This window comes from Lagopus muta, chromosome 7 (assembly GCF_023343835.1).
Source record: "Lagopus muta isolate bLagMut1 chromosome 7, bLagMut1 primary, whole genome shotgun sequence".
NCBI classification, from domain to species: domain Eukaryota; kingdom Metazoa; phylum Chordata; class Aves; order Galliformes; family Phasianidae; genus Lagopus; species Lagopus muta.
In genome coordinates this window covers 38,469,795-38,485,595 of record NC_064439.1, presented here as the reverse complement: position 1 = coordinate 38,485,595, position 15,801 = coordinate 38,469,795, and the positions used below count along the sequence as shown (strand labels likewise).

Below are 15,801 nucleotides of genomic sequence, written 5' to 3'. Positions count from 1 at the left end.
AGCCAAAATGGAACAGAACAAAACAGCACATGTGTAACAGAAGCAACATGTTTGAGTCAAAAAGAGGAGAAATGTGCTGCTTTTTAGAACCTCAGGAACCAGTCTCATTTCAGTGTACCAAAGCAGTAGATAATATAGATGGAAGTTAATGTCTGAGCCAAACACAGCCTTCAGTTACTTCTGCTAATCAGTGACTACAAAGAATATCTTAGAAGTTTAAGTGGGACTTGATCATCTCTGACCATCTGAGAACTCAATCAGTGCCATTTCCTACACATTAAGTGGATACTTCTTTTTGTCTTGAAGAAGAAAAAGCAGAACTGAAATAGCTATGGGAGACTTACTGCACGGTGGTACACACCATCCATTCTTCAGACTGAAAGCTGCAATACGATGTCTAAAATACCAGCATGGAGACTCACATACAGCTGCAGATCTGCTGATACTACAAGAACTGTCAGACAAGCTGTAAAAAGCACTTTGTTGAAGAAGCCTTCCCTTCTTCACAAAACTCAAGCACTGTGCAAAGGCCTCTGCTTCCAGCTACATAATCTGCACAGGATGACTTAAATTTCTCCACAGTATCCCCTTTGGACCGACAACTCATCCCATTGAGATCACTAGCATTATTTACATCTGCTTTTGGATTATATTTAATTCACTTTAATTAAAATTTGAACTAAGTATTTTCATTTTGTGTGTCAGAAATTAGATGTTTTTATTCCTCCAGAGTTGCAACTCTTATAATACATACAGTCAATGAAAAAAAATCCTTTATTTGGAATGGCATTTATGTTGTTTGTTCTTATTTCGTTGTTAGGAATAACTTAGAGTGGAAACAAAATTCCTTAAGAATTTTGCAGGTAACAATCGAAGCTCATTTTTGCTAACAGATTACAATTACTAGTTTATTTTGTTTGTATGTTTTCCCCTTGTTCTTTATATTTGACACACTGTTTATAGACAAGACTGTTACTCAAAAAAAAAAAAAAAACCTAACTGGCCCTTTTCCTTGTGTGTGGATTTCCTCGCAGCAGCGACAAAAAAATCTTTCTTATTTCTCCCTTAAAAAAAAAAAAAACAAAAAACCTGTCTATATATATGTGTGTGTGTGTATATATATATTATTATGTTATATATATATATATATGTATATATAATGTTTGTTTTTTTTTTAATCACACAAGATGCTCCACCCAGTCAGATGCCCACCAGCACAATTCCCACTACTGGTATTAACGAGATTAGCAAACAAAACAAGTTTGTTCACACAGAACATCTTAGAGTAAAAAGTCAAAATTAGGTGTAGTCCTTCAAATAATTCCTTTCTTTTCATCCTGTTAACAAGGTTTCAATGCTGGTTGCCTTTTAAAAAGCAGTTACTCACAAAGCCATACAAGTTCGCCTTCACAAATGCGCTTACATGCTTGACTTTCTTTTATTAATGTTATGTGATTTTTTTTTTCTACTTCAGTAGCATTTCAAGAGAAACAAAATGATCATCCTGTGGTACACTTAGTCTTGGAACAGGAACGCAGCTGTTTATTCCCAGATTCTGAGCATTTTTTAGATCTACACAGCAGCCTGTATTATCTCTGATGGGAATTACACATCTTACCATAAGCAGATATACTTTCCATATTCCTATTGCCGACTGTACCATACTTGGCTGCAAGAACAACAAAATGAATGCTTTGTCTGCTTTCTATTGCCATTTTTTTTAACCTCTCTGTTGCAATGAATAAGCACAAAAAGGAGAATCATAAAATTACTCCATTTCACATTTCAGAAAAACCAAAATTCCCAAACATCTGTTTCAGACACCCTCTGCTGGATAGCATCAAGTTCATCTCTCAACCCACGAACTAGCTGATCATGTGTAGGGAGGAAAAAATTACACTGTGTCAATGTTCAACTGCCTTAAAAGCAAGTTATCTATTCTATATATCATTGTTTTGTACTTAAGGGGAGGAAAAGATTTTATGATAAAATTAGTTTATCTCAACAATGAAGGGAAATGTGTATCTGACTTCTTTGATTGTGAAGCAGAAAAAATTATTCCATTCAAAGTTCTGCGGAAACTTGCCTTTTGGATATAAGCAAACCTGATAAGCTTCTCCCAGAAAGGTACAAGTGATAAATGTATCAGTAAATAAAAATAGGGACTGCAATGAAAAGGCTTAGTCACTATGAACAACCCATAACCTGACTTGTTTTCTCCACTGGTGAGAAAAAATATCTCAAGACTGAATAGCTTTAAATTAAATCTGTTCATTCTGTGCAATTCTCAAGCAGCTCTGCAGTTGTAAGTGATTACAGATGGAAACGGTGTTACTTTAAAGAGTTTTTTCTGTAAACAAATTTCTTCTATCATTAGTCTATTAAATATATTCACTCTGGGCTGAAGTCTCTAAGTAGTCAGAGCAGCTTAACTCAGAGAAGGAAGGGTTGAGAAATTCTTCTCTTCAGAACAAAATTCTGTGCTACATTCTTGAAATCCTCACCCCCATTTACATCAAGGATTTAAAAAAAATAAATAAATCAAAATAATGATGGAACTATTTCCCCTGTTTTAAAATCTACATCCCAATGTAAGATTTTAGAAATCAGAGAACATTCAACAATCCTTTTTCTTGTGCAGCAGTGTCAAGAGATTTTATCCGTAAGAGACCGAAAAGATAATTCCATCAAGCTTCAATTTTTAATTAATTCTTTTATTTCTTAACTCCCAAATAAAGTATGAAGGTAAACAGTCGGTTTTGGTATCAAGCTTGCTCGTTAATGATCTAAATGCTAAAGCTTTCACCATTCACAATATGTGTTTGATTCACGTACGTGGGACAGTGAATTACATTCCTTTCTTGATCACTATTCTGAATCACAATTTCTTTCTTGGACTCAGAAGTGAATAATTGCACCTACCCTCCTTAAGCAGACAAAAGGCATGAAGTAGCCACAAAACAGAACGAAAGATTTAAAAAGAAAACCGCTTTATAGTTTGGTATGAAAACAACTCAATCCAGCCTTTCATCTAGCCGTACGCAACCCGACGATTTCTACTTATGTAGTTCCTGAAAAAAGGGAATCATTCAATCAAAGACAGACTACCGTGATGAAGCAAAAATTGTGGTTCTAGCTAGAGGTTTAAAAAAGGCTACCTTTAAAATCAATCACCAACAATACAACAAAAGAAGTCAGCTGCACACCTAAGTGGTTGTCTTTCATTTATGGGTAAAGCGAACAAAGAAAAAAATTAATATGGAAATTAAGAATTAAAGTGGAAAAAATAAAGGTATAGGGCTTTTCCAAGTCCGCACAAAGATGCAATAACAGGATGTAGAATAGAGCAAAAGTGAGTAAGCTAGAACAGATCACAACCTGCAATTCCTGACAACCTTCACACTGTTTTCAGCCACACTGCACAGAAAGGTCAGGTTTTGCTCTTACTGATTACAAGGGCCTGGCAGAGACATCAGCAGCAGTTTTGGCTCATCAGAGTCATGCTAGAAGGCAAGCAAGAAAAGAAAGGTTACCAGGACAGAAGGACAGAGCTTTGACAGAGCATTAGCTCTCTGGTTCCAGAAGATCTGTAGCCAAAAGCTGGTGCTCAAAGAGATGAGAACAAAGTGTGTAAGGTGGCAATATTATAGAAAGTCTCCAAAAAGATCTTTGTGATACTTCCAGGCTCTTTCTACTTTTTATTCTTGCATGGAAGCTGTCTGCATACTCAGGTAGGCATTTGCATAGAATGAAAGAATCAAACGGAAAATATTCTGCTGCTCATGAAAGCTAAAGATAGTTCATCTTGAAACTACAGAAAGGAACATCACTGAAAACTATACTAAAATACTGAGATCCCATCCAAATAAAATAAAAGCAAGGAAGTAAAGGGGTGATGCCTTGTGGGAGTGCTCCACAGGGAACATGATTCTTTTCTCCAAAAGCACAAACGTCAGTGTTGAATATTTTTGATGAGAACCTGACATAGAACAGAAGAGAGATACTGAAGCTGACTTCAGTTACTGGAAGTAACTAAATACACATAACTTTCAGCTGGAAGTGACAGTCTTCAAGAATTTCACAGGTCTTAGAACAAAGTAAAACACTGTCTAGTTATATACTTGGGCACACACAGAAAAGCAGCCTCGTTTGACAAATAAGGCACCAATCTGGAACTAAAGTCCGCCAAAGCTTATTGTCATTCTTTCTCAGTGCTTCTGCTTCCTTTCCTATCTTTTAACCCATCTCATTACATGCTTTGGGAGCATCTTTTATGGTATGTTTGTGCAATCCTGATGTCAACAAAGTCCTCCTCCTGTATAAATTCAACACAGCACCACGATGAACAGCAGAAAACAAATTAATTCCCATTTCCTGTGGATTTCAGTGTTTCCCCATCTCAAAAAATCTCTTTCCCTTATGTCTCCTTTGAGAATACCTTCCATACAATGCTTCCAGTTTCCCCAGTAAATCGTAAGCCCTCTTACAGTAACCTTCATCTTGAAACTGGTCAAAAGTATGCAAGTGACTGGAAATGAGGCCCAAGACAGAACCATGGATCACCTCATCTCCCAAGGTGTGTTTTTTGTATTGCTTTTTTTTTTTTTCTTTTAACAAAACATGGCTAATAAAAGCAACAGCAAACATTTCAACATATATCACAAAAATTAGAATTCGTAATGAAGCTTAATTCTGGCTGACAGAGGAACTCTAGGATTTTGATATTTTTTAGATATCACACATTCTCCACAGCGTCCACCAGCTTTTGGGCTTTCAGTAAGACAATGACATTTTAAATTGATTCAAGGAAAAAAATCCCACAAAATTTCATGAAAAGACAAATGAATGTCCCAGGTATACTTTTTTTTTTTCTAGCTCCCTTTGTAAATAGAAGTTGCTATTGAACACCATCCCATTTGCTTACCATTTGATGTAAGCAAAACCTCTTACATGCTAAAGGAAGCAGGTGTAAGTGCAAAAGAAAAATTTCCATCCCCTATGTGTACACTTAACAGAATGGTTTTCTATTAAATCAATACCCCCAGTTAAAATGAAGAAAGAAGAGAAAGACTCCATCAGCAAATTATTTGAAGTGGTGTTTGTTCAGACTAGTCCAAAAATCTTCACCCTTGGGGTCGGCAATACAGCAGGGAAGTCTCCTGAGCACGTTAATTATTTAAAATAAAAGCAACACAGTTGCTGGCCTTTTGAAATAATCAATCTTTCAAACAGTGTCAGGTGTCTCCAAAACATGTGACAGGTTGACAGTTTGTAGCATCTATTCTTGAGCTGTAATACCAGGATTTTCTCTGGAGCCTGGAGGAACTCATCACCTTTACTAACAAATCCTAAAGACAACCTGTCTGGCTCACTGGAAATGTAATGGAGAAGCTACAATTAGAACTCCGGACCTCCTATTTGCTAAATTAAAACAGAAAACCAAACCAAACATTTGCAGCACATTTATACATTTACAGAGGCAGACACACATATATATGAATGCAGACACAAATACATGCAGACATTTGTATAGGTAGATATATATAGACATGTAGCTGTAAATTATACACATTTACTGAGATCTGTATTTACTGCCTCCTACAAGTCTATCTCACAGACTAAATTTAGGAAATTTTCTTCCATCTTTTGAAAGAAAAAAGGCAGCATCTGGTTTGTATTTTTCAAGCCTATTAAAAAAAAAAAATATATATATATATATATTTTTCTGCATATATCTGTTTGCTCAGTATAGAAGAATAAAAACCTGGAATCAGCAAGAAAATTCTGTAGAGTGTGTTTGTAAACAAAAAGTTCCCATCTGCATAGCAGCTGACCTTACTAGCACTAAGAGAAGCTGTGAAACTTCAGCAGTGCATGCTTCAGTAATGTTATGAATACATATTTTTATGTATTTTTGGTCATACTGAGGAATTCAGATTTTCCACAAATAAATCTTTCTTATTGAAAATAAGTACATATGTTACATAGAAAGGATCTTTTTTTTCCTCAATTTTTCAGCATTTCTAGTTTGGAAAAAAGTTTTATCTACAGCTGTCTGAGGAAAAAATTGCTTTTCTCTCTTAACATACAAGTTATATCTATTAAAAATGCCAATATTTATGAATCCTTGACATTCTTTAATTTCTGTATTGAGAAAGAATAACAAGATATGTAATGATAATATGTGATTTGTAAATGAGTATAGTGGATACAGGAAAAGAGCAATTTCAAAATAATGCTCTTGCATAGGAAACCAAAATTCCAAAACTGAACAGCTCCAAACTTAAATTTAGGGTGTACTCCCCTATTTCCCCAGACTTTTTGAAAAACACTTCTTGCAAGTCCTTTGAAACACTTTACATTATCAGCGCTTCCTGTTCTGAGAGGCCCTATCACTTCTGACCTAGTTAACAAAATTCAAACCAAAATTGCCATCAAAGACAGCCCTCCATGAAGATGGCTCTCACTTGGTCAGCCGATGGCCAGTGGTCTTTCTGGGCCCCACATCTGTCCTCCAGTCTTGGCAGGCCTCACCCACAGCACTGTACTTTTGTAGGAGCCAAGTAGAGACATAAACAGCATTTAACACAATTACCATAGCATCATATATTTTTTATATATATATATAAATAAAGCTACTCTGTATGGTAAAATACAGTAAATTACCTTGGCTAAAGTCCTAGAACACCTGAAACTTTTCACTACAAACCTTCATGGAAGTTGAATTTTGAAAGTTAATACACAAAACAAATACGTTGTATACCTCAAAGACAGAATGTGAAACACATTTGTAGATTTTGTTGTTTTTTGTTTTTTTTTTAAAGGCCTGGCCAAGTTTTAATGGGCTGTCACACATGAATGATTATGAAAGCACTACAATGAATTGAGCTGATAAGCTGATCTGATCGGAATTAACTGCATGTGATTGCTGCTTTGAAAAGCTGGCCTAAAGAGGCAGCATTGAAAGCAATCTCACAAGTCACTGGTACCACTTGCCACAGCTATAAGTAAGCACAGATGGTGAGAAAAGTTAATTAAGAGACATATTTATTTGGGGGTTTGAAATTTCCACCCCCTCTTCCCCAAAGAAGCTGAGCTACACTGAAAACGTGTTTTATGTTTGTGGCCTAATAAGTTCATGTTTTTGAGGCTCCATTCCTGTAGATGGAGGTAATAGATAAATAGAATAAATATTTTATGTCAGCAGTTAGCATATGGATTTGCACTTGCTCACCAAGCTACTCATTGCACCTGATAGCTAGAACATCTTGTCAATTAAAATATTCCTCATATCTTTTCCTCCTACCCAGCACAGCTTTTCATTTGTACCACAGTTGACATCCTACAAGAGATGTTCCCCTTCTCGTTCTCATTTGAATGACTGCTTCTTCCATTTTCTCCCTTTCTTTTTTGCAAGTAACATACTAGAACACATGAGTAATTCCTTTAAACAGCTTCTGCTGATAAACCATTTATCTCTTCTGGTTGGAAACCCTTTCTCCCCTTCTTCAGCCCACATTCCATCTCCCCCCAGATTAACTGATGCCCTTCTGGAGCTGGAGTGTGACAGTGCTCCATAAGGTGATCACCATCTTTAGGGTATCAAAATACATCCCTTACACTTAGTGCATTGCAATAGTGTGTCCAAAATGAGTCATGTTGCATACATTTTGCTCAGTGGTCCTTCAATAGCGTACATTCCTCTGGACCAGTCCCTCCATTCTTCTCCTCTTTTATTTTGATACAATTTTGGCTATTATACTGATAGTAGATTGTAGCTTCAAAAAAAAAAAAAAAAAGAAAGAAAAAAAATACTGGCTAAAGAATGGTAAAGATTGATTTCACATGAAAGACCCTGGAAGTTAAGAGAGGGTTAAGGCTAAAGACAGAGAAAACCAAGAATTTAGAATTTAAATTGAGAGGTTCTTAGAGAGACACTTCCAACTTATATTGACTGTTCTATTTATTTCCTTTCTCATCATAGCTGATTATGAGGATGTGCATGTGTAAAAGGAACTTTCTTCACGTCTAATCAGACTTGCTCTATGCCAGAAATTCACAATCCACTGTTCGTGACATTACAAAATGAATCAGGCAGGAGGCTCAAGCCAGATCAGAAAGTGACAGCTTCTGTTTAAACAGATATCTTGGAAATTAGTGAAGGGTAGCTGTCAGTATTATACTTCATAAGCATTAACTCTATGTACCATCTCACTCTCTAAAAAGAGGCACAACAAAATTATTCACAGGAAAGACCTTGATATTAAAAAAAAATAAAATAAATGGAGCATTGATCTGTTTAACTTATATTTCCAGAACAATAAAGGCCTATTTTCGATAGGACACTTACACTATATGTATTGAACACTCTCTGTTCTTCAATATGGTCAAATAATTTATGGTCTACCAAAAGAATTTGGTACATATCAGTTTCTTACTTTTGGCAGTCTCATTTCTGTACTATAAAACTGGTTTTGAAAACAATATTACACCTCTTAACAAGAATGTGATCCCTTACTGGGCTTAAACTTCATATAACAGGATCATATTAGAAAACTAGAGATCAACAACCAAAACCAGCCCTTCATTTAGAATCTTCCTGTATAATTCTGCAGGAATTTTAGCCAAGCATTCTATTGTCAAAGGTTATGAATATGAACGTGTAAAGTAACCATAGCTCCTTCTACTGAGTCTTCAGATTCATAAGGCTAAGAACTTGCTATCCCAACTAGGCCCAGAAAAGTGAGTGAAGGAAGGCCAGCAGCATTTCAGAGAGCTCTGAACCACTTTTTTTTTTCTTTTTTTTTTCAAATTCTGCTTTACACATTCCCAGTAACAGTATAATTTCAGAAGCAATCACGCATTTAAAGAAGTTAGCAGAAAGACGTCTGGGGATAGAGTATTGGAACAGAGACAGCAGTACTGATAAGCAAACTGATTGTCTGATCCACATATGACATCTCAGATGTAACAGCTTGTAAACATTATCTGTAGAGCTCCAAATAATAACTTTACAGATTTAACCAATCATGCTTTGAAGGCTGTCACTGATCTAGTGGAGCATGACCAAATCCCGTTAGAGTGCAGAATAGATTCTAGTGGAAAGCCTTAAATGCTGAGTTGACTATCTAGATAAAGAATGCAAAAGAACCACACGTGCAAAAGAGATGTACGGAAATGAAGAAATTAATACATGCATTAGAATTAATTCATTGTCTCATGGGTCTATGAAAAAGGTTTCAAACCCTACAGGGTAACTCAGTCTGCAATGGTACTAGGTGCTTCATCAATGAATATCGTGCTGACAAATTCCTTCGTAACTCTGACTTCTCCCTTAGCGTGGCAGATTGCTGTCCCTGCTGCATGAATATTCAAGACAAAAGAGACTCCCTTCCAGTTTCGATGAAATAGTATAAAGCAGACCAGGTCTTGCTGATTTATCTGTTTTGTTTGCTGACTTTACACATGTATTTCTTTAAAATAACAGCAGTTTATCTAAGCCGTCATTTTTTTAGAGTTAATTCACTGAACTGAAATTCTATTGTCCTTGTAAAATGTGAGGAAAGGGAAATTAATTGAGTCTTTGAGGCTGGAAAGAACATGGATGTAAACATGGTCAAAGGACTGTAGCTATCTTGCCCAGCTGAGATAATAAGAAATATTTTGACTTTTTTTTTTAATATCCTTTTTATCTTCCTCGTCTAATGAAAGTTCAGTACAAAAGCATGTTAGATAGCTATGTGTCTCCTCCTATTCTGAGCACTACATGCTGTATTTTTCTGGCTGCAAGCCTATGCATGTGAATGCCAGACGAATTTCTAGCTCCCAGTATAGAAAAAACTAGTTATATAATTTGTAAGGGCTATCACATTATTATTCATATTAGTATACACAGATCCTACAGGATATCCTGCCTCTATATAGGGTAGCTAGAAGTTAGCATCTTCTTGTTTGCTCAAAAACTGCAGTGCACTATTGACTGTGATGATTTGCAATCTTTTTTTTTCCTTTGATAATTCCAAGAGCTGAAAACATACACTGTTTAAACAAACTTCCTGTTCTTGTCTTTCCTGGGGTAGAAAGACTGCTTTTAATCAACAATTGCTGTGCTATGGAGCAAAGATGCAAGCTGTACTGTCTAATTGCAAAAAAAATTAACAAAGCTTTTGGCTCAGAAATATTTTTTAGGACCAGCCTGAGTCATAAGGATGTCTTAACACTGCCTTTGTATGATATCTTTTCTTTCATTTCGAAAAAAGATGAATTCAAGGATTTTTTTCTGAGTTACATTTGGCCCAATTAACACGAATCTCTTCTCGTCTCCTACAGCTTGTCTCCAAACAGTAGCAAAAAGCAAAGCTTTTCTCTTGGCTTTCTCTCCAGGGACTAATATCTTTAAGTACTTCAAAGCCACATCCAACTGCTTGACATTTGTCTGCCTTGAACTTGCGAAGCGCTCATAAGTTTGTTAGCCTCCAAAGCATCAAGAAACTACAAGGATCTTCAGACATACTCCATGTGGGAGGTTTTGCAGAAACAGCTTCATACAGCAGTAAAACCTGCATCTTGGTCCTGTGAAGTTGTGTCAGATGAGGGCAAATAAAATCCTCTGAAGTACAGTAGATATCCAGTGGAGCATGTTACACTGGGGAGATTTATGAATAAAGGAGCTCCTCCACATCCAGCTTTTATTGTTGTCGTCTGCCACATAAGTGTCGATTTGAGCTCAGATTAAATATAGCTTAGTTGGAAACAGGAATCAGACTAATTCTAACTTTAGCATATACATTGCTATAGATATTCAAACAAACATTAGAGTAGTGTTTTCTTTTGGAAACTTGACCTCCACTTGATGCTGGAGGAGGAAGGAGCTGAGTTTGCTGGTGTGCCTTGCTCTGGCCCCACTTCTGGCCTCAACAATGTGAGAAGAGAGAAACAAGGAAGATATGGAAAAAGGACTGCAGTAGAGGCACTGCAGTGGCAGCTAACCTGCTATAGCATATTACTGCCAATCCAGTTCCCTACTGAATTGCACCTCTCTGATGAGCAAGAGCCAAGGAATGTTCTTCTAACCTGTTGAACCCATGAGCAGGATTAATTGAAAATTTCAGTTATTTGCCTTGTACTCATCTACTTGATTTTGTCTTTTAGCATCTGCACACAGATTTATGTAACTCTGGGTATTCTGAAATCTCTAATTACCAGTGATCATATAAATTGACTTTCAGATTGAAATATCACTTCCAATGATTACATATTAAGGTGCTCAATAAAACAAATATTGTACAAGTAAAGTGATTCCAGTTACCACCAACTCTAATCCAAACAGTGGAAAGAGGAACTGTGGAATTATCCTGGAAGAGAATCCAGTGTTCTGACATTTCAATTTGTAAGGATACAAAGATGTCTCCATTTTTAAACCCTATTACAACAAGTATAGCACTCTTCTTGTAAACTCTTTTGTTGAGTACATGGGTGTCCAACCTTTCACCTTGCCTGGACTGCACTGAATAAAGAGGAATTGTCTGGGGGTGATGTTTTGATTATTGCTGAATGATGGGTGTGTGCCCAGAGCAAGGCTGCTTGTTGGGTTGAACACGCCTTGTTTAGCAGAGTCAAAGCTCGACTCACATTGAGAGTAGTGTTTATTTTAAATGATCAAAGCTAGGGAGCAGGTAATGACTTGAATACACATAGTTCATTATGTTAAATTAAGCTATACAGGGACTTCTCTGGGACATTATCCTAAACCAGGAAATATCTGTGCTCTTCTGATGCCATATACTGTCTTCTCCTTCACAGTACTTTTTATCTCTTTCGATGACACTATAATGGAATTAAACAAACAACAGAGTCCATAGGGATGTTTAATTCACTGAGATCTTACCAGCTCAGAGAAGAGATAAGACTTTACAAATGTATTCCTCTCCTTTATTTAAATTACCATGTCAATACATTAGAAAATTCCTAATCCAAACTTCTGGCCAAAAGTGTGTTTTTTGGTAAGGTAGCAGAACTGAATCAAATCACACGGACTCTGCAACAAGATTGCATTACACGTTTTTCTATCTAGAGTAAAAGCTATTGTTTCCTTCTTTTTCCTACAAAATTGCTAGAGGATGACAAAGCTTCATTGCATAAACACCACAGGACTTTAGATAGCGTATCCTCTAAGAAGCTCTAACAATATCCAAAACTAAGTTCAAATCCAAGTATTAAAAGAACAAGAAGAGTGGAGAGTAAAAAGGGAAGACTGCTTACACTAGTGAGGTCTTCCCCAGTTAAGTCAAGTCTTTCAAAATCAGGAAGAACCAAAGAGTTCTACTACAGCAGTTTGCTACAGAAATATGACAAAAACCACCACTAGCTTTCAGCTGCGGCTCTTTCACGGTTGTCAAATTAAAAAACACAACAACAGTGAGAAACCCCCCTCTTCATTCTTTTTGGTCACCAGTTCACACAAATCACAGAGAACCAATAGTTTTTGCCTAGCAACAAGCTTGCACATCCACTGCTGATTGTGTTAGTGATAAAATAGCAAATGCTAACAAATCTAGTGATAAGAAGAGTTATAAGAAGAGTTGCCCTCTTTCTCTGAGTCATCCATACAATTAAAAATATCTGAAACAATGAATAATTCATTAATCTAACAGACTTGCTAGAAACAAAAAAGAAGCCATTAATAATACCTTCTCGCAGCGCGCATCTCTGACATTGCAACCATGGCATACCACAGTACTTTTATGCATGGAGAGGACTCGCTAAACGTGCAAAACTATATGTATTATTATTGAGCCATTAAACTTTCCCATCTGTTTATACCTTAGACTCGTTCTAACATCTTCCAGAATTACAATTAGTACATAAGAGCTGTCCTGACTACCAGAGGACAGCAGCGCCGGCAGAGCATGCTGAACCATGAACCCCTGAACCATCAACCTCTATCTCCCAGGGAGTCATACAGCTCATTCAGTTAGTCGCAAAAATAATTCATTACTTACAGGAGGATGTCCAGCGCAGTAGGCGTAGCTAGCATGGGACTGGTAGTGCAAGCTTGCTCTCGGGAAGGTGTATGTATTCCAAGCAGGTTGGCTGCTATTCCACTGGTTGCTAAAGCCAGGGCTCATGGTCACTCTTGATTTACTGTTTTGGTATGTTCTCACTGTGGAGCTGGACTATCAAAAAAGAAAAAAATGCAATGTAAAAATAACTTTTAAGATAGAATACAAACAATGCAGCTACACATCATTATTCTGCATAAACATTCTGTTGCATAGTCTGGAACAGACTTCTATTATTTCTGAAAGGAACAAAAATTCAACTTCTTCAAAGATACTGGTGAAACACAATCAGTGAAGGCTATTTCATGGTAAATGACAATTTAGGGACAATGTTTAGATGTCATTCAAGACATCAGGAATCTATCTGGTAGGGAGGAAAGATCAACCTTTACAAAACTACCCCTAATTACACATACATAATAATTGAAACTTCACAACGCTTTTGAATTAATTGAATTAACATGAAGGGGAAAAAAAAAAAAAACACCAAATTTTAATTCTTTTTTTTTTTTTTTTTTTTTAAGTTAACTCGGCAACTTCCATTGAAAATCTCTCAGACTGCAAACATCACCACCTACATTCTTTCTTCTTTCTCTTGTTTTGCTTTATTTTAGCAGAGTTTTTCAACTTCTGCTCCTCCTTTTGTGAAAATCAAAACAACAAAAAGCCATCAACAAACAAACAAAACCTGATAAATACTTGCACTGATAGGACAGTTAATTAGTGCAGGAAAAAATAATCAGTTACCAAATAAAAATAGAAGATGCATTCAACGTGAATGCAGCTTAGCAGATATTTATGTTGCTTTTGAAAGACTTAAAGATGCATTTTTTTCCTCAATATTCCCATTCCACCTGTTTCAGTTGTTTTTGCTGTATTTTTTCTTGGCAAAGGTGTTCTCAACATCCCATGCAAAGTTACATGATCAACTGTAATAGTCATAACACCCAAACTGTTGTTTTTACGCTTGTCTTCATCTCAGTAATATTACAGTAAAAGCTTTATAAATACAAACACAAACAACACTTCTCAGAAATCCTTACAAATGTTCCTGTTATTAAATTGATGCAATCAATTTCAATAACTATATTCAAGAATGAGGCTCTATTTATTTTTATCTTCCCTTCAAAGACAGCTTTTCTATGAGATATACATTGCATGAACCAGGCACTATTGAACACAGTGTTTTACACAGCCCAAGTCTATCCTTAGCCCTGAGTGATAGTAAGATAAAAGAAGAACAGGGTCTGATGCAGAAACGGAGAAAGCAGCTTTGTAAATCAGCATGACTTTCAGTTTCATTTCAGTGCTTCAGCTCAGTTTCTCTGGGATAGGATTACTGAAATGGAAGGAAAAAGGGGGAGAGAAAACGAAATGATTTAATAACACATTTGATGCATAATATATTTTATATAATGCATGTATATTTCATTTATATATATAAGCATATAATCTATCCAGTTTTTATACTATGTTTAGATAAGCTGGTTGTAGAAACTACAACAGCAGATGCCACACTGGCATTTGCTGAACATGCCAAATTTGTTTCATTTAATTTTCAAAAGCTTATGTAGACAAAGTTTGCCTCAGATATCAACTGCTGTATAAACTTGAAGTTCAAGAAAAGGCCAAATGACTTCCTGCATGTGTTTATTTCCTGTACCGCCGATTAGGAAGCCTAAAAAGAGCAGTTTCCGTTCAACAGTTCTCAATATCTGGACAGATTTGCCTCCTGCCCCCACCCCTAAAGTGAAGAATTCCTGCGGTGTGATTTCTAAAGATTCAACTTACGACTAGATGAACACAAAGCGTATGAATGAACACTAAAACCCACACTAAACTCTCATTAGTCACTGTGTGTGACAAGTGGTTACTTTGTTCCTACAAAAGGCTTCTTACAAAAAAATCTGCCCCTATCGTTAAAGGGGCTTATTTGAAATAAATCTTTTTGTATGAATTTAAATCATGATATATCAAAGGAAAGAGTCTATGGCTGCAGCTGGAGGAAAAAAAAAAATGAAGGGTTTTAATGTGTTTTTTTTTTCTTTTCTTTTCTTTCTTCCCCTTTTACCCTCTTTCCCTAAGGAGCAGAAACTGTATTTTCTTTCCTTTGACGTTCTACTTATCTTTCAGATCACTCCTCAAAGACAAATCTCTCTTTCTGGGTCCTGGCAGACTTGCTTCTACATCAGAGATGAGGGCTAGGTTTTGTTTTGGACAGATCAAGCAGAGTTTTAGTCATAATGTTCTACTACACATACATTTCTCCCCTTTATAAACATCAGGTATTCGAGTGTTGCTGCTTATTAACTCCTCTTGAGGAGTCTACCCCTGGATCAATACTGTATCCTGACAATAGCTCTCTTGCTTCCTATTATTTCTCATATGTCTGCGTTGCATGGACCAGTGAAAATACCTCTGGCTGATGAGATGTGAAGGCACATACTAGCTGTGGTAACTGTTATTCACTTGATTACGTCCACCTGTGCTCACATTTCACCAAACACATTCCTGTCTCTACCTCCACGAAGGAGGCATAGACCAACCTCTCATGCTACATATGGGCACAGAAACAAACCCTGCTGCTCTTTTGTGCTCTTCCACCCTCCTCACACTGTACAGTGAATGTCTGAGGAGCAGCATGCCACCAAGCCAGGAGGAGCCATGCCAGATGATGTTCCTTCCTGCCTTGAAGGAACATGGCCTGTGGAGAGAACCTGTGCTGCAACAGCGAGAGCAG

The 15,801-nt window shown here is 36.6% G+C and overlaps 1 protein-coding gene across 1 annotated transcript in view; it reads right to left on the bottom strand.

The window, feature by feature from the left end:
• Nucleotides 1-15,801, bottom strand: part of RBMS3 (RNA binding motif single stranded interacting protein 3) — a 687,926-nt gene that overhangs the window by 467,040 nt on the left and 205,085 nt on the right. Inside the window, 1 exon segment of the mRNA XM_048952200.1 lies at nt 13,002-13,175. Within this exon segment, the coding sequence (XP_048808157.1) occupies nt 13,002-13,175 (174 nt within the window).